The sequence below is a fragment of the Plasmodium berghei genome (genome assembly GCF_900002375.2).
Source record: "Plasmodium berghei ANKA genome assembly, chromosome: 7".
Lineage (NCBI taxonomy): Eukaryota > Apicomplexa > Aconoidasida > Haemosporida > Plasmodiidae > Plasmodium > Plasmodium berghei.
In genome coordinates, this window is record NC_036165.2 from 70001 (window position 1) to 94448 (window position 24448).

The 24448-nt window shown below is 21.2% G+C and overlaps 4 protein-coding genes and 1 pseudogene across 4 annotated transcripts, besides 1 other annotated feature; 2 read left to right on the forward strand and 3 right to left on the reverse strand.

Moving 5' to 3' along the window:
• Positions 1-1321: 1321 nt before the first annotated feature.
• On the reverse strand, positions 1322-2212 carry PBANKA_0700800 (Plasmodium exported protein (PHIST), unknown function; the record flags this gene model as incomplete). Its single annotated transcript, XM_034563905.1, has 1 exon — positions 1322-2212. The coding sequence occupies one exon, from the start codon at positions 2210-2212 to the stop codon at positions 1322-1324; it is 891 nt and encodes a 296-aa protein (XP_034420755.1).
• A 1849-nt stretch (positions 2213-4061) lies between these two features.
• Positions 4062-7321, reverse strand: PBANKA_0700900 (reticulocyte binding protein, putative; the record flags this gene model as incomplete). The annotated part of the gene is made up of 2 exons (XM_034563906.1): positions 4062-7180; positions 7294-7321. 2 exons carry the CDS (start codon positions 7319-7321, stop codon positions 4062-4064), a joined length of 3147 nt encoding a protein of 1048 aa, XP_034420756.1.
• A 2784-nt stretch (positions 7322-10105) lies between these two features.
• On the forward strand, positions 10106-11612 carry PBANKA_0701000 (annotated as a pseudogene).
• Positions 10106-11612: a sequence feature (sporozoite and liver stage tryptophan-rich protein, pseudogene).
• Positions 11613-12972: 1360 nt separating this feature from the next.
• PBANKA_0701100 (CRA domain-containing protein, putative) lies at positions 12973-13652 on the reverse strand (the record flags this gene model as incomplete). Its single annotated transcript, XM_034563907.1, has 2 exons — positions 12973-13238; positions 13424-13652. The coding sequence occupies 2 exons, from the start codon at positions 13650-13652 to the stop codon at positions 12973-12975; spliced, it is 495 nt and encodes a 164-aa protein (XP_034420757.1).
• Positions 13653-16936: 3284 nt separating this feature from the next.
• Positions 16937-24418, forward strand: PBANKA_0701200 (conserved Plasmodium protein, unknown function; the record flags this gene model as incomplete). The annotated part of the gene is made up of 1 exon (XM_034563909.1): positions 16937-24418. The coding sequence occupies one exon, from the start codon at positions 16937-16939 to the stop codon at positions 24416-24418; it is 7482 nt and encodes a 2493-aa protein (XP_034420758.1).
• Between the last annotated feature and the right edge of the window lie 30 nt (positions 24419-24448).

Here is a 24448-nt window from a genome sequence, read left to right on the forward strand (position 1 = left end):
TATGCTATAATGAATGATACTAATAAAAAATGTTCATGGTTCTAATATAAATTATGTGTTATGTTTATTATAACTGTTTTTTTATTAATATCATATTTTGAATGATAGTAATATATAATAATATTAAATCATTTTAAAAATGCTTTTATAAGGTTTTTTTTCAAGAAAATATTGTTATTATAATATTTGTTATTATAATATATATTTTTATTATATTTAACTCAAAAATAATTTATATATAAAATATATTCATTATAAAAAATACCATATGATAACATAAAATAATTCATTATATGTGAAGTTTGACTTATTTTTTATGTTTGTTTTTAGTGGTTGTAGTTTATTAATTTTATTGATTTTTTTATATCTAAATCTAATAAAACTATTTATTATTTTTCTTTTAAAACTTTTAATAATTATAAATGATTCTTAATTTTTTTTTTCATTTAGTGTTTAGGGTTTTATTTTACATTTTATGTCTTGAAAGATTTGGGTTTATAAAAATTAAAAACTGAAGAAGGGAATTATATACTATTTTATGATGCTGGTTTTTCGTATATTTATTAATAAATTCTGATTTTTATTTTTTAAAAATATTATTATGAATAAATGAAAAAAAGAGGTTTAAATTTATAAATATTTTAATACACACAATAAATATTTATGTATGACACATATCTTAATTAATAATAATATTGTTAACTTATTTACACAAAAAAAGTAATATCATGTAAAATATATACTTGGCAATATTCATTTTATTAATTTTTGTAATATATAAAAAAATATCTCTAATAATATAATTAAATATTTAGTGTTATAATTATATGACGTCTATAAATAATTTATAATAAAATACGTATATTATTATTGTTCAATTTTATATAAATAACATTTAATTATAAGAATATTTTACTTATAAAATATGTGTTAGCATAACAAATTAAATTATCAATTTTTATAAACCCTTTAATAATATTTTTTGAAATATGTTCAAACTTTATTTAATTGATCGGCATAATAACCCTATGATTTTTTTCAATTTTATAGATTTAACTTTATTTTTATATGCAGAAAAAGATAAAGTTTTATAGTTTTATTATACACCAAAAAAAACAATATAAATATTGCTACTACAGCAGGATATGTATTTAACTAATATATTAATGTTTATAAAATACAAATAACACAAAAAAAAAATCAAATCATAAAACAAACATTTTGTTAAAAGTTATGAAAATTGCATTTTGTTTTCGGTAACTTCTACCACTATAAAAGCCATAATATAAATATTCATTAATATTTACTATCTCCATGAAAATTAGTTTGCATATTTCATTAGTTTCGTCACGAATGCATTTTCCAATCTTTTAAACATGAAATCACTAGTATTATAACGCCATTCTGATATTTTATCCTCTATATGCTCAATAAACTTTATTTTACAACATACACATCTTCCATAGCATTTCATTAAATTATATAAATCATTATAATAGTTTCTATTTCTTTCCAATAAATAGCTCAATACACATGTAGTAAGCATGTCCCACTCTTTTATTATAACTTTTTTTTCCACATTATACTCTTTTACAATCGCTTCACATATTTTCCACAATTTATCCCTAAATTCCATATACTTTTTTCTTTCGAAATTCCGAAAATAACTATATATAATATGTATGCATTTATTCTCTATAACAACACTATATTTAATTTTATTATTTGCATATGATAATAACAAAATTTCTTTTAATTTTTTCCATAAATTAAAAATATTCATATTATTATCATATACTCTTTCAAACTCTGTGACATTATCTATTATATGATTATTATCATAGTCATCTGAAATTGTATCATTATTTGCCATTTCATTAGAATCTATCAAATATTCTGCGCTATCATCGTCATTGTTATCATTCATTTCGCCATTTTCTGACAATTCATTATCTTCTGTTAAAATATCACAATGTGTGTACTCTTCTTCTAATGTAATCATTGACATGCCTTCAATACGATCTATATGATACATCGTCATTTCCCCAGAATTGTTATTCAAATTCATAACAGACGATAAGTTCATATCCTCATTATATATTCGTTCGTTTTTGTTTATCTCATCGTGCTCCAGACCTTCATTGCTTACAGTATAATTACTTAATTCTCTATTATTTACATCATCATTGCATATATTGTAAATATCATCCATATTTATACTTTACTAACTTTTTTTTCCTTTTAAAGTATTCATCAATCAATATAAATATAATATACATGGATTTTTATTATTGATAAGTATATAGCAATCACATTCATGTTTCATATTTTTAAATACGCCACAATGCAAAAATATACAAATATTTATTCATAATTATACTTTCAAATTATATTGCATACAAATATTATTATAATGTATATTTTATTTTGGCTTTTTCAAGAATTGACATGAATATTTTATTTTATAAAAAGTAAATTTATAAAAAATGTTTAAAATACATAAATGAAAAAAATAATTGAAAGTGAAATTATTTTTAACTAACCCTTTACAATCTAATAGGTTATCTTATTTTCATAATTTTTTTTGGACATATAAAAATACTTATTAAAAATAATTAAATATACATTCATTTATATCTTCATATAAATCCATCTTTAAAAAAAAATTAATAAAAATAGGATAATATTTATAGTTATTGATTTCTTATTGTTTTAAACAAAAATATCATTAAAAAATGTGTCATAATGTATTATGTGCACCTTGATTCTTAAAAAAAGATCAAAAAAATCACACATTACACAAAATTAACTGTAATTTTAAGGCTGTTCTTTTAAATGAATCAACGAATTATTATATAAAAGCAATTTATTTGGGTTTTTTTTTATACCTAACAGTTTTAATATATGAATTATTATTATGCTTTAAAAATTAAAAAAATACATAAAGGGATCTAAAAATTAATTGGTAAAAAAAAATAATGGAACTATTCGCAGATAAATTGTATATTGAAAGGATAATATGCTTGCAATTTTTTTAACTTTCCTTTTTTGCTTTTCTATTCTTTTTTCTTTTCAAGTTCCTTGCACAAGCTAATCGACCCCAATATGGATACCCTTCAATTTAATTATATAAAAACAAGCTTTAATGTAATGCATTTGTAATTTAAATTATATAACAACTTTCTAATCATTACGAATAAAACCGTTTGTATTTAATACCTATCTGTGAATATATCTATAATCATGTTTTTGACCAGATTATTTGAAAGTTAAAAAAACAAGCATGTATAGACATAATTACCCATCTTAACTGTATAACTAATTTAAAATTATTAATATATATGTGCCAAAGAATACATTTATTATGTTATGCAACAAAAGAGAATAAATATAATTAAGACGTTTAATATGATAATTATATTAAATACAGTTAATTTCAAACGTAAAAAAAAGGCGAAAGCGAAAGCGAAAGCGAAAACAAAAACAAAAAATAAATAAAAGTATAAGTAAAAACTTAAAATATACCGAAATAAAACATAATTATTATATATAATAGTATTTCTCATTACATATAATAATAATACTCCATAGGGGAGTTCTTTGAGTATAAATATTATACCACTTAAAAAAAATCAAAATATATATTATAAAAATAAACTCAGTACGGATATATGTACTTATAATTTTTCCATCATACACATATATAATATATTTTATTTTATCTGTTAATTACATGTAGTTGTTTTCATCTAAATATATTTCTATATCACCATTCTGGTCATATTTATAATTTTCCACATTGTCACAATATGCTACATCCGTACTAAAGCTAGCTTCATCATTGTTTTTATTTGCTTGAGTTGTAATGATACAATACATGGCTACAAACGCCGTAGCTGCTGCAGCATATGCGTAGTAATTTGAATTTTTTGAATCAAAATACCTTTTTTTTTATTATTGTTTTCAGTGTTATCATTGTTTGTATAGTTTGTTTCACTTGAATTATTATTTGATAGCACTTCATTTATTTTATCCAACGTATTTTCATGAGTTTGTGAACTTTAATTTTGGTGTTTTCGTATTTCTTCATTAATATCATTAATTAATTTTTCGATATCCATTTTTAATGATATGTATTGTTCATTTAATGCATTTGTTGAATTTTGAACCTGATTAATTTCATTGGCATTTTGCAATAAATTATCAGCCTCTATTTCACTATTTTCCATAATTTTTTGTTTAACTGATATGAAATATTCTTTTAATGTTGATAATTTTGTTTCAATATCATTTATAGTTGTACTGCTTAACTTATCATCAATCATCGATATTTTATTATTTAATGTTTCTATAGAACTATTTTTGATCGTTTCGTTGACATTATCATAATTTTGTATTGCTTGAATACTCTGGCTCAATAAGTCATTTAATATATTTTTACCGTTTATTGTATTTTTAATCAATTCATAAATTGATTGATATTGCTGCATCCCATTATTTAATATTTTATAATTCTCTATGTTTTTATTAATGTTTTGAATTTGATTTGTTTCATCAGTAATTGTCGTTTTAATATCGTTAACTTCTTTTCTATATTTGTTTAAATAATCTTCTGAAGTATACTCTTTTATTTGTTCTATAATTTTTTTAGTTTGTAAATATTCATCGTTTGAATTGGGGTATATTTTTTTGGCTTCATTATCATACTTTGGTAACACAGTTTTAACTTCATCTGAAATCTTACTCATTTCTTCAATATCTTTAAGTATTATATTTTCTTTGGATATAAAATTATTGCTGTATTCTAATAGTTTTTTAGAATCATGCTCATAATCTGGATAATTGCCATTGTTTATATAATCATTTTGAACGATCAAGTTTTTCTTTTTTAATAATTCTTCTTTATAACTTGTTAATTCATTGTATAAATCAAAATAGTTATTGATATTAGGTTTTAAGCGTTCATCTATAGTCTGAACCGAATTTAGTATACTTGATAAATCATGTATCATATGATAATATATATATCCTTTTATTTCGTTTATAAGTTCTAAAAGAGATTCTTTTTTATTATTCACATTATTTAAGACCTTAGAAAATTCATCAAATGTAATATTATTGATTTTATCATATTTAGCATCTAAATCCCCTAAATATTTTTTAACTTGTTCATCATTTTGTACTGATGCAATCATATTTTCATCAATCAAAGTTGAACATTCGGCAACCAAATTTTCTACACCATCATTATAAAATTTTTTAAACTCTAATTTTATATCATCATTTATTTTATTTTTTTTATTTGCAAAATCCACCATTTCATATAACGGATTATTTAATAAAATGTTAATTTGATTAATATGATTTTCTATATCCTTTTTTAATTCAATTAATTTTTCTAAGTCGTTTTTCTTTTCATTTATATGTTTTACTTTCATTTTTAGTATATGTTTAGATTCCTGTATGTACTTTTGTTCCATATATTTTCTATTAAATGGTTGATACAATTCATTAATTTGAGTTTGCAAATTTAGAACCAATTCATATTTATCTTTTAATGTGCTTATGGTTGATTTTCTTTTAGTTTTCCACATTGTTGCTTCTTTTAATGCATCGTTGAATCCATCTAATTTTTCATTTAAATCTACTTTATTTGTTTTGTTATATATCTCTGTTTGAATTTCAGATATTGGTGTATCATTATTATATATTTTTTCCATTAATTTAATTAAATCTTCTAATTTGTTTATTAATAACATGATTTGAGCTATTAAATCATTGTTTCCATTTTCATAATCCTTTAAGTTTACATTTTTGTCATATGAATTTACATTTTGTCCAAATGCTTTATGAAATCGATATTTTAAATTGTTTAGTATTTGTTTAGGTTGTGACATGTCGTAATCATAACTATCATCATGAACAATTTTATTAGAACTTGGATCTACTTTTCCAATTAAAATTTGTGTGAGGAAGTTAAAAATATTATTTATTTGTGTCTTTTTGTTATTATATAATTTGTCTAAATTAGTTAATATATTATAACTATATTTAAAAATTGCATAATTATTTCCTAAATCAAAAATATTATTTATGACATGATATGTATGAGTTTTATAAGCATTATCAATTTTTTGTAAACCCATTATAATATTGTATTTAATATTACAAATGTTTGTATGCTTTTCGTATAGTTTTATTATATGATTAATTTCTTTCTGCATAAATTTTATTGTATCTAAATTATTTTTTAATTCAGGTTCATTTTCAACAATATTTGTAATTTGATTTATGAAATTTGAAACATTTTTTACTTCATTAAGAGGCAATTTTGTTATTTTTTTTAAGTCATTAATTTCATTTTTAATTAAATCAATACGGATGTTATAAACTGGTACAAGTGTCAAAGGTGGATTTATTCTCATAACATTATACATATAATAATTATCATTTTTTTTTATTTCATTTATATCATTATTAAGTGTACTGTATTTTGATTTTATGCATTGAATCAAATCTGCTCTTTTTTTTTTTAATAAACTAAAAGCGTTTTGAAAATTTTGATTTTGATAATTATATATCGGATTTTCTAAATTCTCTATTACCATAGATAACTCTTTTTTTATTTCCTCGCATGAATTTTCAAAATTTTTTATTTTCTTACTATAATTGGCAAGTTTTCCCCATATATTATTTATTCCAATTTCAGTAATAGCTATAACATGATATAACGAATTTTTAATGTGCTCATGTGTATATATAGGCTTATAATATTCATACAAAGAAACATCATTATCTTCCCACTCATTATATATTATATCAACAATATTTAAAATGTTAGAATATACTGAATTGGTACTGGATGTTTCAATATAAGAATTACCAACTAATTCTGCAGCTTCCCCCCCTTTATTTTGATCGTTAAGCATAATAAAGTCATAAGGAATTAATTCTTTTTCACCTTGATTATATGATGCATCATTTACACCATTACTATAGTTTATAACTTCTGTGTCATTATAATTTACATTTGATAAGCTCGAAGAATCTATGCTTATTTCAATCTTTGGTCCATGATTTAAAAGTTCACTTTTATTTAAATTGCCACCAAGTGTTAATGAATTTGCCTGATAATGTGTATTCAAGGCCCTGGTTAAAATACTTTTTCTATAAAACGCACCTGCGTATAAATGTTAAATAACAATTAAAGAATATTAAAATGATGAAATATATATTTAGTTCTATTTACACAATAAAAGGAACATTATAAGCATACATAAATATATTTATTACCGCAAAGTAAGACAAATAAGCCAATCATAGTCTTTTTCAAATGTTTATATTCCCTAATATTTATGCGATTAATATTTTTTATACAAATTAAATAAAAAATTAACTTATATATTATATTATCATCCCGAGACAATATTAATCTTTATTGCACATCAAAAGAATATAAACTATACATATAACTTAAATATGTAATAAAACAATTATTAATTAGTGAAAATATAAAATAAAATTTAATATACATTTATACTTAATTCTATAGCATCACAAAATTGTTACCGCATAACCATAGTTGCTACATGCAAGAAATTTGTTGTAGAAAAACGAATTATTTATAAAGTTCGAATAATCAAAAAAAAAGAAAAAGTTTTAATTAGTCAAAAAAATAATAAATAAGTAATTAATACCATATTATATAATTGAATAAAAAAAGGAATTATAAGACATTTGTAATAATAATTAAATAACAATACATTAAAAAAATTATAAAACGTTTTTCATTCTGATGCTTATTTGAAGCTTTTTATAGTGGCGCCTTAATAAACTATATATATATATATATATTTAGAAAAAGGAAATGTAATTATAATATTTATTTAAAATTATTATGTTATATAACATATACACACATTTTGTATTATAATATCTATATATAAATTATATTATATAGTCCCATATATAAAACATGTTCACTAAAAAAAACAAAACAAAAGTTAATCCGGTAACATCCCTTAAATGCAATTTTCACATTCCCTTACCATTAATTAAATAATATTATGACTATTTAAAGCATTATATAAATGATGAAAAATGTTAACATAATTTTACTCTTCTAATATTTTCTAATTTTATTTTTCATTATTATCTACATTTTAATAAGGTGCGTTACTCTAAATTGAATATAATTTATGACGGCATTATTATAATAATAAAATAGTAGCAAATATTATATATAAACATTTTCCAATTCGCCTTTTGTGAAAATCGTTCATTCTTATTAAATATACAAGTTAAAACTATGTGTCATATTTATAATAATGTTGTAATTTCATACAACATATAATACTCTCTTCAGTTCTACCCTTGATTTTATTATTTTTAATTGCTCAACCTATAATCAACTTTGTAATCGTATTTAAAAGGATCTATAAAATATCACTTACACATGTAAACAATAATTATAATATTATTAATATACTAAAAAAGTTTATAAAACAAAAAACATTTTAATACTTTACAAATAATTATATATTTTTAAATAGTAACATAAAAAATGCTTCATTATAAATATCATTTATATATATTATACAACAATTATGTACCCTCAATAATTAATAAATAAAAATATATATTTATAGTATTAATAAAATAGTTTCACTATAAAAAATTGTATATATGAATTAAAAATATATCTAATCATCATAATTCGAATGGTTCTAAATATTAATGGAATGTAACCTCAAATGAATTTAATATTTGCGCAATTTAATCATTTTCAGTTATTATAAAATCCATCTAAATAATATCACATTTATATGATTATATATAATTATTATGCAAGTTATCTCTATAAGATTAATATCTTATTATAGTATATATACTTGAAATAAAACCAGTTTCTTCCATTTTAATATATATAAATTAATTGTAATTAATACTGCGTTTTTTATCAACAAAAAAAATGCATAACTAGGTAATATATTTATATATTACATTATTCTATAATAATAAAAGTAATCCTAATGATATTAATAATAATTATTATTATAAAAATTGTATTAAACGATTAATTAAATAATTATAACATATAATGAGCAAAACGCTTTATATTATATATTAATTTTTAGTGATAGGTTTATTGTTTTCGACTAATTTATTATGAGACTGGTTATACTGAGAATTCATAATTATATAATATAGGCTTGCTAATTAAAAAAAATTATTAATAAATTTTAATAATGATGATGTTCTTTAACATTATTATATTCGCTTGTTACAAAAATAAAAATACCCAATTATTTATTATTTTGTAAATAATATTTTAAATTTTAAAAAATACATAGTAAACTAAATGAAAGTATACCATAAAAAACATTAAACGTGTTATTAATTTCTATAGAATTATATAAAAATTATATTATTCATCAAAAATATAATTAATAATTAAAAAATAATAACGATATTTTTTTTATTTATTAATATAACAATGAATAGAGACAATACAAAATATAACAATTTTTATTTTTAGTTATATAATTATCATTATATAAGAATTATGGAAAAAAGAAATATAATATATTAGCAAAATTTTCCAAAAATCAATATTTAAATAAATACACATGTTTTTTATATTAAAAATATAAAATTATCATCATAACAATTCCCCAGAAATGTAGATTTATTCGGCATTTCAATAACATCTGGGTTTTATTATGATTTCATGATATTACATATATATAATATTGAAATGATATTTTAGTTTATTTTAAAAAAAAATTTTATATGATCTTCTTGATATACTTTTTGTTTTCAATTGTTTAATTAAAAAAATGTTTATTTGTTAAGTATGCCCCAAAGCATCCATTTTTATAGTTCGATATAAAAACAAAAGAATCTAGATGCATTAAAAGAAAAAGATAACTTTTATTAATATAAAATGCTTATTGTATAAACAAGATTGAAATGTGGCATTATAATTAAAATAACTTTGAGAAGGAATAATTAATGATATTTAAGTTTCTGACTATATATATACCTCTAGTTCAAGGAGACATTTTTTTTAAATATATATATAGAAAACTATAAATAAAGAAGCATGGATGGATATGAAGAAACATTAAAATTTATTAAAAATAGCATTCCCACAACGTGGGTAAAAGAATTAATTCCAAAAAGCAACACTATAACCTCCAATATATCTCATATATATTCATCTATTTTCTTTATTTTCTCTTCCATACCTTTATACAAAAAGATACTTTATTCGGTAATATATATAAAATAAAAACGCCAAAAATGTATATTTACATATGCTTGTATTTATTATACTTCATTACATATTTGTTTTTATATTCATATTTTTGTCCCCATTACCACCCTTTGCATAATTTATATAAACTTTTTCCTTTAGTAATATTACCATATATTTCATTTATAAGATCATTAAAAGAAAGAAAATATTCTTTCTATACATATTGTTTTTCTTTTTTCTAATATATTTCTTAGAACGTGAAGCATCGACTGAAAACATTTTTTTTTATGCCCGAAAGCAAGATCATACAATGGAAACAAAAAGGAGAAAATAGTGATGATGAATATAGTGATGATGAATATAGTGATGAAGATCAATATAATAATGAAGAAGATAGCGAAAATGAATATACCGATGGTGAAATAACTGAAACAGAAGAACGTGAAGACAAGAATTTGATTGCTGGAACAAATTCCAATAAGTCTCCAAAAAATGTATCAGTAAATAATGATACAACACGTTTAGACAAAACTGGGGGGAAAATTAGTGTTATTTCTTTGATAAAAAAAAAACTTCTTATAGAAAGTTAACAGAATATTGGAAAAGAAGAAGATGGAAAAAATATTTAAAGAAAGTTGACAATGAATGGCAACTATTAAATTTAGGCATTGAAAATGTAATTAAAAAAATGATAGAAAGAAACAATGCTGAATTAGAAAAATGGAAAACCCAACAAGCACATAAATGGCTCCACTCAAATAATTTATATGCACAATATGCTTCATTATATAAAAAAATAACTCCAAGCATTGAAATAGATAATGTCATAGAACAAATGGGAAATAAATTAAAGGAAAAAATATATAATCGTTGGAACAATTTACAAACAGAAAACGAAAATAACATAAGGAAATGGGTCATAGAACAATGGAATGAATGGAAAAATGCTAAAATTATTTCATGGCTAATGTGTGATTGGAAACGCAATGAAAACGAAAAATGGGTTCAATGGAAAAATAAGTACAGATATCATATAAAATATGCCCCCAATCGTAACGAATACCATGTGTGGCAAAAACGAACTAATATTGAAAAAAAGCAATGGAGTAATTGGGTACGAATAAAAGAAGATCACTATATTTATAATATTGAAATTTTATGTAATAAAGAAAAAAATGCTTACAAAAAGTCTATTATTAAATGGATAAATGATATTGCTGACAATTTTGTTAAGAACCCTCAGTTACGTTTATGGATTGAACAACAAGTTAAGCCTTTCCCACGTAAAAAATTATTAAAAGGATCAAAAGTAAAAAGTATCGAAAGTTCTAATATTGAAATAAATGCATAATATAGTATCTGTATTCCCCACACGGTGGCAAACATATATACTCATATATTTATTAATCAAACTAAAAGAAAATTTTAAATAGCCCATAGAAACTTTAATTATTCAAAATTTTTTTTAAATGCACGTTAAAATCTACAATTTGTTCACGGTGCATATATATATCAATCAGAAATATAGGAAGTTCATTCACATTTTCGCTAAAATATTAAACATTAAAAAAAATTCACAAGTAAAAAATGCAAAGTTTATCAATACACATATATTTTTATGTACTGAAATTAATTTTTCATATAACTTATTTCCTTATAAATTTATTTATCTAATATATATTTTTTATAGTTTGTGATCAATATAATTGATTCCCCCTTAATTCGTTGCAAACATGTTCTATTTTATTTCCTCATAGCTTATTAATATTATTAGTTATCCATTTAATATTAATTTTTGTAATTGGCATTTGTTTATACAAAAATATACGTGCATATAATAGTTGCATGCTTTTGCGGCTGCAAATTTATTTTTATATTTTTTGTTTTTCAATCTTTGATATATTTATAATAATAAAAAATACAAATTTTATACGCGACTATATATTAACATTATTGCTTTTTTTATATTTTTTATATTTGATTACACGTACTCCTACAATACATTACATGAATACCCATATTTAAAAAAAAGACAATCAATATAAATATTTTCCCTTGCAATTCCTCAAAAAAATATAATTTTAATAATCAATAATTTAAATAATAATTATGATAAAATAGTTCTTACTTAAAAGCAATTAAAATTAAAAAAGGTTAACATTTATATAAGTAAAGAGAGAACAACAGGCATAAAAAAAACATCTACGGTATAATTCACATTGTATCAAATATATATAATATGCATGTGAATGTATCTATTTTTTTCTAATTATATATGTAAACTTTTTGCTTCTTAAAAATGTCATTTCATGGTAAGTGGAAATTCCATATTTTATAAAAAACAATTAATTATTCAATAAAGTTATAGGAATACTTAATTGTTTCACAAGAATTGAGTAAATACAAATAAGCGCATGTGCGCATATATGTATAAACAAAATTCTTACATATAATATACCAAGGCGTATTCTGATATGAAATTACAATAAAAGAAATACTAAATATAAAAATATATTTTAAAAATGAAGGTACTTTTCCATTATTAAAAAAAAATTTTAATTTAATGAAGACACCCATTTTTTGTTAATATATTTTTGAATTTCTTTATTCTGTAAAATCATCGGTATAATAAAAATATGGCTGTTATATTCATGTATATATTGGGGTTAAAAACATAGAATTTTATTTTTTAATATTTTAAATAAATATTCTTATTTCCATTTGTTCGTAATCAAACGGTTAAGTGCATTTTTAGTATTATGATGTTTGTCTAGATAATAGTTTACTAAAAGTTCTGCGAGTTCACGCAAAGCAAAGCTAAGAAATATTACACTCATACCAAATGCGCCAGATTTATATAAATTTTTTTGTTTATTGGCAATAATTACTTCATTTTTTTTTTTATCAAGTTCTTTTATAATCTTCAAAGTTTGAATATCAACATTTTCACTTTTAAGGATATTTTTGACTACCTCATCTGAAGGTTTAAAAAAATATAAATAAAAAATGTGTATAATGCATAGTATTATCAAATAAAACAACATTGTGTAAAAAATAATAAGTTGGATAAGCATTTATATTGTTTGTAAACTTTTTTTCTACCAAATTATGAGGAATTCATGTATAATATATGCGCATATCTTTAATATTAAAATACCATACCTATATCTTCATTATATAGATCATCTAATATTTCATTGTTTTTATTACCACCTTCCGCGTTTTCTACTGTTTTTTCATTTCTCGCATATTTGCCGTTTTTATGAGTAAAAAATCGGGATATCCACATATCCTTTTTTATATTATTATTTTGTTTTCCCTCTATACCACCACAATACAATACTACGACTAAGCATATGATAACAAAAAAGGTATGCAATTTGTGCTTCATATTGTAGAATATAATAATTAAAAAAGTTAAATATTAATATAACAAAATAATAGGATAAATATTAAATGCCTTTTGAAGCTTAAAAATTCATTAATATTATTTTTAGCTATATATAATGTAAATAAAAATATTAGGAATTTAAATAAATATTTACAAAACTCTAATAAAATAATAATAGTAATAATAATATTTTACAATATAAAAAAATTATAAATGAATAAAAACTATAGTAAAATAGTAAAACTAATACTACTCATGTAAATATGTATCTTATACAATTTTATTATATATTATTTTTTGTGCATAATAAAAATAAACATAAATCTTGATGATAAAAATACCATTATTTGTAATTATTATATATTAATAATAAGTAAATACGAAAGTGGGATAAAATAATAATATATTAAAATAAAAATTTTCTTTTGTACCCTAATATTTTAGGATATATTTTATTGATGAAGAAAAATAAATATTTAGATGACGTATGCATTTTTTTCATATATATAAAACATATATAATAATTGTGTTACTATTGCATATTATATTAAGCCGTTTAAAAAATAATTTAGGCTATATACATTTCCATTTTTGTACCATAATTGTTTTTTATTCATTATATTTTTTTAATTTGGTATTTTTATTTTTTTTATAATAAATAAAATAACGATGGATGTATTTTTATTTTAAGAATTATCACGCAATAAAAATGAAAAAATATACAAATCTATTTATATTTTTAAATAAAATAATAGCTTTATATGTATTGTTATTTCTACTTTATGGTTAAAACTATAATCAAAAGATAAAAGTGTGTTCAGCAAGTCCTATTATACATTAGTAGCCTTTTTTTATACTTAGGAAAATTAAGGGTTAATCTTTCTATTTATATCTAATATTATCCCATAAGAAAATTTTGTAGCATTAAGGTAAAAAACACTATGCCGCAATTACGCTTCGTAATAATTATATAATATATATAATACATTGTTGGGTACATACCCATTAAAAAATTACATATGCTTCCTATAAATAATAGTCTTAATCACATCCATAGAATAATTATAAGAAACATATGGAATGAATGTAATGAAGGGGAAGGTGTAATCATTCACTTTATTTAAAAAATTGATATTTTTCTTTTTTAAGAAAATATGCAAGCAATAAATTATTTTATATATCAAAATTGTAATAAAAAGCAATCTGCATAATATTAAATAGTAAAAAGAAATAAAAATAATAGTAAATAAACATTTGCGTAATTTTGTAGTAGCTTTAAATGATTATTAAAAATCATTGACTAAATAAATATTCCTAAAAAAATTATAATATTTCTATCTATTTTTAGATATTAGTTATTCCTTTATGGAATGTATTATTATTTTGTATATATACTATCGTTGAATGCGGCATATATGTATAACGCTGCGAAATGCTAGTTATGAACAAAAAATGGACAGATATGTGTTTCCTTTTAGTGATAACATTCATCCATAAACAACTCATAATGGGATATACAAAGTCAAACATAAAAATAAGCACCAGCCAATTAATTAAATATTTTTTTTTACTTATGTAAGCTAAATTAATATTTTTTCGTCTTTACCCTATTTCGTGAATATGCTTATATCACAAATTTTTCTAAGTAATGAAAAATGTGTGAAATATATTATTTTATAGCATATACTATATTTAAAGTTTAATATATGTTCAGAATAGTTAAGGGTACAAATAAAAAAGCATGCATATATATCCGCTTATATATCATCTTTTTATTTTTTATCTAATTCAATGATAATATATTACTATATAATATCATTTGTGTATTACATTTTGCTATAAATGTTAATTTCCTAAATTATATAAATCTTTTATGCATAAGAATATTCACTTTTCAAACACAAAAATAAATAAGCATTATCAATAAGGCTCGGTTAAACAATTATTGTAAATAGCACCTTTATTGCACGATAAGTTAATATTTATTCTTATAAGGGGTAAATGCCTTATTTTGTCACCATCAAATAAATATTGCATGCATATATATAACTACTAAATAATACTTATTCCCAATTAAGGATATTTCAATAGGGTTTTTTTAAAAAAAAAACTTATTTTTCTTAATTTAAATAGTTTTTTAATCTTCATATGTCTTAATCTAAATAATGGAAATTTTTTTTAAATATATTTTGCATGTAAATAATGTCCACATATTCTTAAAAAATATATAGGTATATCGACTTAATTAAAGCACGTGAATCTATATTATTATTACACCTCAAACTACTCTTAAAATTATTTTAACATAAAATATGGTATACTTGCATATATATATTTAAATTTTTCTTTCTTACTATAATTATGGAAATACATAAATTCGTAAGACCGTTATTGCCAAAATGTCTTGTATTAATAGTAATTAGGATAAGTCTTACAAATTAATATTATTTTTGTTTTTATTTTGTACACATAGAATTTTTACTCTTATATGCTTATTCGTAATAATCGTAAAATATACAAATATTTTTTATGGATATTATCAACAATTTTTTAATTATTATGTTTATTACTTATAAAATGAGTAAACTATATATGCATGTATATGTGGTTAATAAAAGTGCATAATTTTATCCTTAGATTTTTCTTGCCATATAATTATGAATTTTTATTAATATCTTTATATGGTTTTATACTATTCATATTAATAAACAATTTTTCAAAGTATATTAAAATGTCTTCCTTCCATTTATCATGCTTATTTTTTTTTATCAAAGAACTGCATTGTCAGTTTAATTGTTATCCTATTTATTTGGTACCACCATTACGTTAAAATTATTTTACTTGTAATATTACCATAAAAAAGACAGAGTTATAGACTTATATAATAATTAATATACGATATTATTTTATTTTTTAACAAAAACATATAATCACTGTTTTATTCCCTTCAAATAGTATATTGTTATACACCTACACGCACACATGTATATATATGTATTTATTCTTTTACTCATTTAATTATATTTAAAAAATACATATATTTCCTATTTTGACTTATGTTTTTAATTGTCTTTTATATTTTAATATACTTATGAGCACTGTGCTCTAACTTAAGCAGCTATATAATGCTACCCATTTTCAAGCACACATGCATATATATCATTACCCTTTATGTACTACAATTACTTATAAAAAACAAATAGTCGTTTGTCTTTTATTATAAAAATTGAAAAAAAAACACATTTAAAAATAGTTGCAAATATATATATATATATATCCGCATAATGAAAAAACAAATTTCAAACCGAAAGTGGAATAGAATATTGAAAGCTCAAAGAGAATATGTAAATAACTTATTTATGAAAAGGACCCATGTCATAAAATGTAAAAAAATAGATAAAAAAGCAGCATACAAAATACAAATTATTCTTAAAAATCATTCTAAAATTAATTCTCAGTGTTATAATTTATTTAATAACAATATAGTTTTTGAAAATTCCAGTTTTATTAATAATAAAAAATACAGTAGATTAGTTAACCCCCAAAAGTTGTCATTTACACACATCAATATATGGGATACTAACCTTATTCTAGAAATATATGAGAAAGAAAACATGTGTAAAGAAAATGAACATATTAATATTGAAAAAAGTAAATATAAAATCCATAATAATTTTTTTTTTGAAACTCAATTTCATGAATCCAATATTCCGAAAATGCCTTTGTTACCACTCCAAAGACCCTCTATCTTTCCAAATTTAATCATATATCCATTTATAAAACTTTTTAATTTTTCCAAAAAAAAAAGAGCTAATTTTATTTCAACGCTTACAAAAAACATAATACGAAAAACAGATAAAGCTAATTTTGAAATACAAAAAAAAATAGAATATATACAAAAAAATAATAAAAAAAATAATCATACTATAAAAGCAACCAATAATATTTCAAAAAATGAATATAACATAGAAAAAGACAAAAATAAGTATGATAAAATTTTTATTAAAAATATTGAAGAAAAAGAAAAACAAAATCATATAAACTGTAATATATATCATTATGTTTACTCGAAAAATAGTAATAATGCAAATAGGGTTTATCAAAATGAGCAAGAAAATTATGAAAATTATAACAAAAGCAATGAAACACCTCGTCATATAGTGAACAATATATCTTTATTTAGTCAAAAAAAATACAATATAAAAATAAGTAACAAAAAAGTAAAGAGAAAATATGATGAAATCCATATTAAAAATTTGGTACTAAAAAAGGAAAAAGCATGGGACAAATATATTATAGATGATATAATACAATTAACAGAATCTATCCCCATGCATATTTTCCATAATTGTAGATTTACTAAGTACAATTACTTATATATTCAAAAATATGGACAAATTTATAAAAATCAAATCAAGGACACAAAAAAAGAAATTCAGCATGCATTAAATTTCAAGCCCAATAAAAAGCGAAAAATATATGCTCAATGCTACAACATACCGGTAATGAAAATAACTAAGATTAATGCAAGGCGAGATGCTCGAAAAAAAAAAAATAATAAAAAAACTATTTCAACTTATTCAAAAAAATATTGTTATAAAAACATAGATAAATATAATAAAACCCTAAAAATAACCACACATTATAATGGAAAATATGTTTTGTATAAAAAAATTATAACGCCATCTGTCTTTTCGTATCTAAACAATTTCTCCACTATTTGCAACAATCAAAATTATGATTGGAACCAAAAAATTGATTTCAGAATACCACAAAAGAAGAAATTCGCTTTCATAAAAGAAGAAAAAAAACAAATTTTAAGTAAAAAAATCATAACCCCTTTAAAAGGGAAAATAAAAAACATTCCAAAAGTTCATAATGACCATTTGAAAAAGACAAATTTTAATAAGCAAATACTAGGACAAAAAAAAAAAAAAAAAATCACTGCTAATAAAAAAAAAATCAATCACTTCAATATTGATAATACAACTTGTGAATATTTATCGAATCAAAAAATGAAAATTCCTCAAAGAAAAAAAAAACATAATTTACAAGAATTAAAAATGGCACAGAAAGGTAAATATATAAATTCTAAATGTTTCACAAACAATGAAACCAATTTATATAATTATTATTTCACTGAAATGTCAACTAAAAAAACGGATAACCACGTAAAAAAAAATAATAGACAACCGTTAATTAGTTCATTCAATAATAAATTTGAAAACAATCGAATAAATACTGAACCCCCATTTTGCAAAATAAAGAAAGAAGAAAAAACCCCTTTAAGCCAAACAAACAAAATAAAGAATGTTAATAAGATAATAAATAATCACAAAAAAAATAATGTATCATCTAGTATTCAAAATAAAAATACAAAATACAATGATGAAATCAATATAAGCCTACAACAACGCTCCACCAAATATATTAATTGCATACTGAAGAAAACATCAATGCAAAAAAAACGAAATATATCAAATACGATAATTGACGATCATGTAATTCAAACAAATAAAATGGAAGATAAAAATACGAAAAAGAAAGCAAACAAATCGAAGGAAAGGTATACAAATAATTTGATTACTTCTACGTATAAAAATGACAATAGAAAAGCAAATGTTCAATTGGATTGTTATAAAAAAAATGAAATTAACTTGAAAATTCTGAAACTAAACATAAAAAGATGTAAATATATAATAAAAGGTCATACTAACCCCAATAATATAAATAATAATAATAATAACAATTGCCTCAAAAAAAAAGACATAAAAAGTAACAGTGTAAAAACTGAATATGCTAGTTCAATATCTTCACCAATAAGTAATTATAGTGAGGACATTAACCATATAAGAGAAAATAACACAAATAATAAATTGTTAGAAATAGACAAAGACAAAATAATAAGCCAAGAAAGTGTGCTATATGGGCTGATAAATAAAAACGATAATAAAAATCAATTAAAAAAATTTATCGAAGATTCTGAAAAAAACGAAAATAAAATAAAACAAAGTAAATATAAAATTGGAAATAATAATGACCACACTTTTTTTTCCCATAAAAATAATGTAATAAATAATTTTTCAATCACTCATTGTAAGAGCAAGACAACAAATTTTCTGCCAAATAAAACACAAAAAAAAAATAATAATAATAATATTGATTATAATTCCAACAAAACAAGCTTTATTGAAAAAAATATTAATTATTGGAATAAAAAAAAAAAAACACGCACCACAAATTTACCAAAAATAAATACATCAAATTTAATTTCTTCTACCAAAATAAAAAGTGAAGAAAGTCTACTTTATGAACTTATAAACGCAAACGATAATAAAAATAAATTAAAACAAATTATCGAAAATTCGGAAAAAATTAAAGACAATGAATTAGATAAATACCATGAGCCTATTTATTATCCCATAAAGAGTATTCCACAAGAAAATAGGCATACTCTTATGCAAAAAACAGAAATAAAACACCCTCAAAACGATACTGATATAATAATTGAAACAGAACAAATTCAAAAAAACACAAAAATAAAACAAACCAAATTTGTTTTTCCATATAATAATCTCCAAAAAACAAACGAACAAAAAATAACTCACAAAGATCATACTAGTTATCATGAGAATCTTCTTTATCAACTAATAAACAAAAGTAGCAATCGAATTAAGCTTCAAGATTTTATCCAAGAAGATATAAAATATGAGCAATCTAAAAATCAACATATAATAAAAAACAATTTCAATGTTACCCAATCCATAAAATATAATCATATAAATAACACACAAACAACTCAAAACAATGAGTCATATGATCGAAATTCTGGAAATGTAGAATTAAATAAAAATATGCCAAAAGAGAAAAACATGAAAAAAGATACTTTCTCCAAAAAATATATAAATTATGAAAAATTGTCTAAATATTCCATGAAAAAGCCAATAAACTGTGAAAAAGCATCATTAAATTTATCAAAAAAACAAATATGTTACAAAAATCTTTTTTCATATAAATATCTACATATCCACTCCAACTATTCTATTAAAAAAATGGCCATCAAAACAGATAACAAATATAAAATTAGAATTAATAATAATAGCAGTAATGATGATAAAAAAATCGAATTTCTTAATTCCCAAAATGGAAATAAAACAATATTAAAAGGCTTTGACAAAAAAAATATGCAGAACCAAATCAATAATACCACAAAATTTGCTATGAATCAAAAAAAGTACAAACTTATAAAAGCACAAATCGGCAGAATAAAAACAGATGTGAACAAAATTGAAGTGCGAAAATCCGAAGAAATGAAAACGAAAATGGGCAAAATCGAGCGAAATAAAAACATAAAGGCAGATTATTATAAAAAAAAAATTATTTTACTCCAAAATAATCTTAAAAAGAACGAAGAAAATATTAAGAGAAAGCTTATAGAACCAAGGAGACAAAAATCAACAATGTCAACTTATCACAAATTAAATAATAGTAAAAAAGACAAAATTTTGAAAAAAAAAAAATGTCAATTTTTAAATAAAAATGAAATAAATGAGAAAAATCGAAATCCAAAAAATTTGAGCAAAAAATGTTTTAAATCACAGCATTTCAATATAAAAAACAAATCTCCAAATGAAATTAAAACATCTACAAAATATAATCAACCTATTAATATATATGAAAAGAATGGTTACCCAAACACAAAGCCCTCTTTATTAATAACCCAAAAAAGTTTTTCCAAAAAACAAAAAATAAACAATGGTATATCAAGTAAAATAATCAAACAAAGAAATATTATATCGAATATATTAGAAGTAATTACCAAGACTGATCGAAATAATAACAATAAAAATTGTCCTAATTTGGACAAAGGGATAAAAATAAATAATGATTACAATAAAAATGAAGATAGACAAAAAAGAAAATACTTCGAACAAATTCTTAACGAAATTAAAGACAAAGTAATAAACAGCGAAATACAAAAAAAAACAGAAAAAAAAAAAATAATAATCGAAAAAAAATATTTCACTATCTTAAGAAATAATAGTAATAATAATAATAAACAAAGGAATGTTAAGAAAATCCAAAAAGAAAAAAATAAAACGAATTTTAACACATTCATTATGTTAACACCCCAAACAAAACCAAGTGAAATTTTTAATAAAAAAATAAGCACAATTAAAAATGAATATATAGAACAAATGCCTATATTGCATATAATCGAACAAAATACAAATAAAAAAATTAATAATTCACTAAAACCTAATTTAAACAAAATAAAATTGTCAAATTTCATGTTTAACCCACTAAATAAAAATATAGTAATATATAGACAAAAGTATTATATAAGCATAACAATTCATTATTGCACCATATCACGATATATAGAAAATAAAATAACAATATTTAAATTTATTACCAACAAAATTATCAAGAAAATGGATATAACAGAAGATAAAATTGTTCATATATATGGAATATTTAAAAAAATGAAACAAATAAGTTTATATAACAAAATAAACAAATCAAAAAAAAAAAGTCTTATCATAGATGGAACATTCAAAGATAACGAACGCAAGACATGCATAATATTGCAAATAGAAGATATTCAACTTGAAGGAATATATAAAATGGGCAAAAAAAATAAAGACAATAAAAATAGTTCACCTATTCTAGACATTTATAAAGGGAAATGTATTAACAGAAATGCGAAAATTATCTTTTATTTTTCGAAAAATCAAAAATATGAGAAACTTCTTCAATTTAAATCACAAAACAAAAATCAAATAAATAAAAACGCAATGATTAAAACAAATGCAAATATAATATATACCTTTAAAGTAACAATTTTTTTCACTGAAATTTTTAAAATTTATGTGTGTATAGTTGTATTCATTAAAAATATATCAGACATATCAAGATATATAAGTAACAAAATATATATACTAAAAAAAAACACAGAATTTGGATGCAATACTAAAAAAGAGGTAGCACCACTCATCAACGATGAAATAAAAAATAAAATAACTTTTATAAAAAAAATTAATAATAACCCAAAACTTCTCAAAATCGATGACAATTTTGTCGAAAAAAATGAAAAGAAAAATAGTATATTATCATTAAAGTGCCATTCAAACAATTATACTAAAGACGATGAAATTATAACCCTGATAAAAGACTTAGAAAAGGAAAATCCCAAAATAAAAATGATGAAAGATATTTCTAAAAAAGTAGAGAAAATAAAACCAAAAGAAAGCCAACATAACGACATTGAAAAAGAAATACTAGCCATAAAACATTTGATTAAAGAAGTATTAGACGAAATTAAAAGTGGAATTACAAAAGATTCAAATATAAGGAGAAAAAAAAAACGTGTAAAAAGTAAGAATAAATTGCTATATAGAAAAGAATTTGTCAAAAATATTTTAGACAAAAATAAAAAATTTATAAAATCAAAATTAATGGCCGAAAAAAATAAGCCTATAGAAATATTCCAAAAAATTAAAAAATTAAACAAAATATACAAAAAAAAACCAAACAATTATCCTCTATTAAAAAATATGGTAGAAGAAAGCTCAATAGAAACCCCTCAAAATAGTGAAAAAGACAAATTCATGGTAGAAATTTTTGAAGATTCTATATGGATGAATAATAAGGATTTATTACCTGATAATACTTTAAATGATCAAACAGAAGAAAATAAATATGCAATTCAAATTGACACATCAAATGATATATTAACTATAAAAGATAAGGAAAATAAGGAAAGTACATGTATAATAGTAAAATATGATGAAAACAATATAACTCACTATAACACGTTACCAATAAAAAATTGTGAAGAAATAAAAAAAGAAATAAACAAACTTATTGATATGATAAATGAATTAAAAAAGGAATATATGAATGAAATGATAAACGAAGGATTTAATCAAGAAATAAAAGAGGATATTATCATTATTGAACAATTAGAAAATATTAGCCTCGAAAATAAAAATGAAATAATCGCTAAAACGTTCGAACATGGGATCGAAAAAATAGAAGATAATCAAAGTCCTGATAAAATGTTGACACTAAAAAATTCACAAATTTGTTATGAAACAAACTATGAAATTATGATGTTAGAAAACCTTAAAGTGAATCAGGAAAAAGTTAAGATATCTCCAAATAATAATCGTAGGAATACAGACAGTGAACGAATTTCAAAAAAAATACCTAAGACAACATTCCAAAAAAAAAAAAAAAAAAGTATTAAAAATATGAAAATCAAATTTAAAATAATGGATACCATACATGAGGAAACTTCCACAAACTTTGAAATAAAAAAAAATAACACAGAAAATATTAAACAAATTGTAAAGGATATATTAACCGTGGAAACGATTAAAAATATTTTAAAGGAAACCAAAGACAACTATTTTGGAGAAAACAAAAATGACTCAATGCCAAATGATCAAGTATCAACTATTGAAAATAAAAAGGTGGTGAATTATGCAGAAATACAAGAAAATTATCTAAAAGATACATCAACAACTAATCTAGCTTACGAAAAAAACGAACAAGTATATATATCAAGTGCTAATATAATAAAAAAAAAATATAAAAATATCAACGATACAAAAAATGAAATGACAGAAATAATGAAAAAACTTCTAAGCAGAAAACGTGTAACCCTCAATGAAAGTTTAGCCAAAAAAAGACATATTTTCAATGCCCAAAAAGATGCAAATAAACGTTTAACTGATGATTTTTTATTTTCTTGTTCATAATATGGTGATATTGATAATAAGAATAAAATA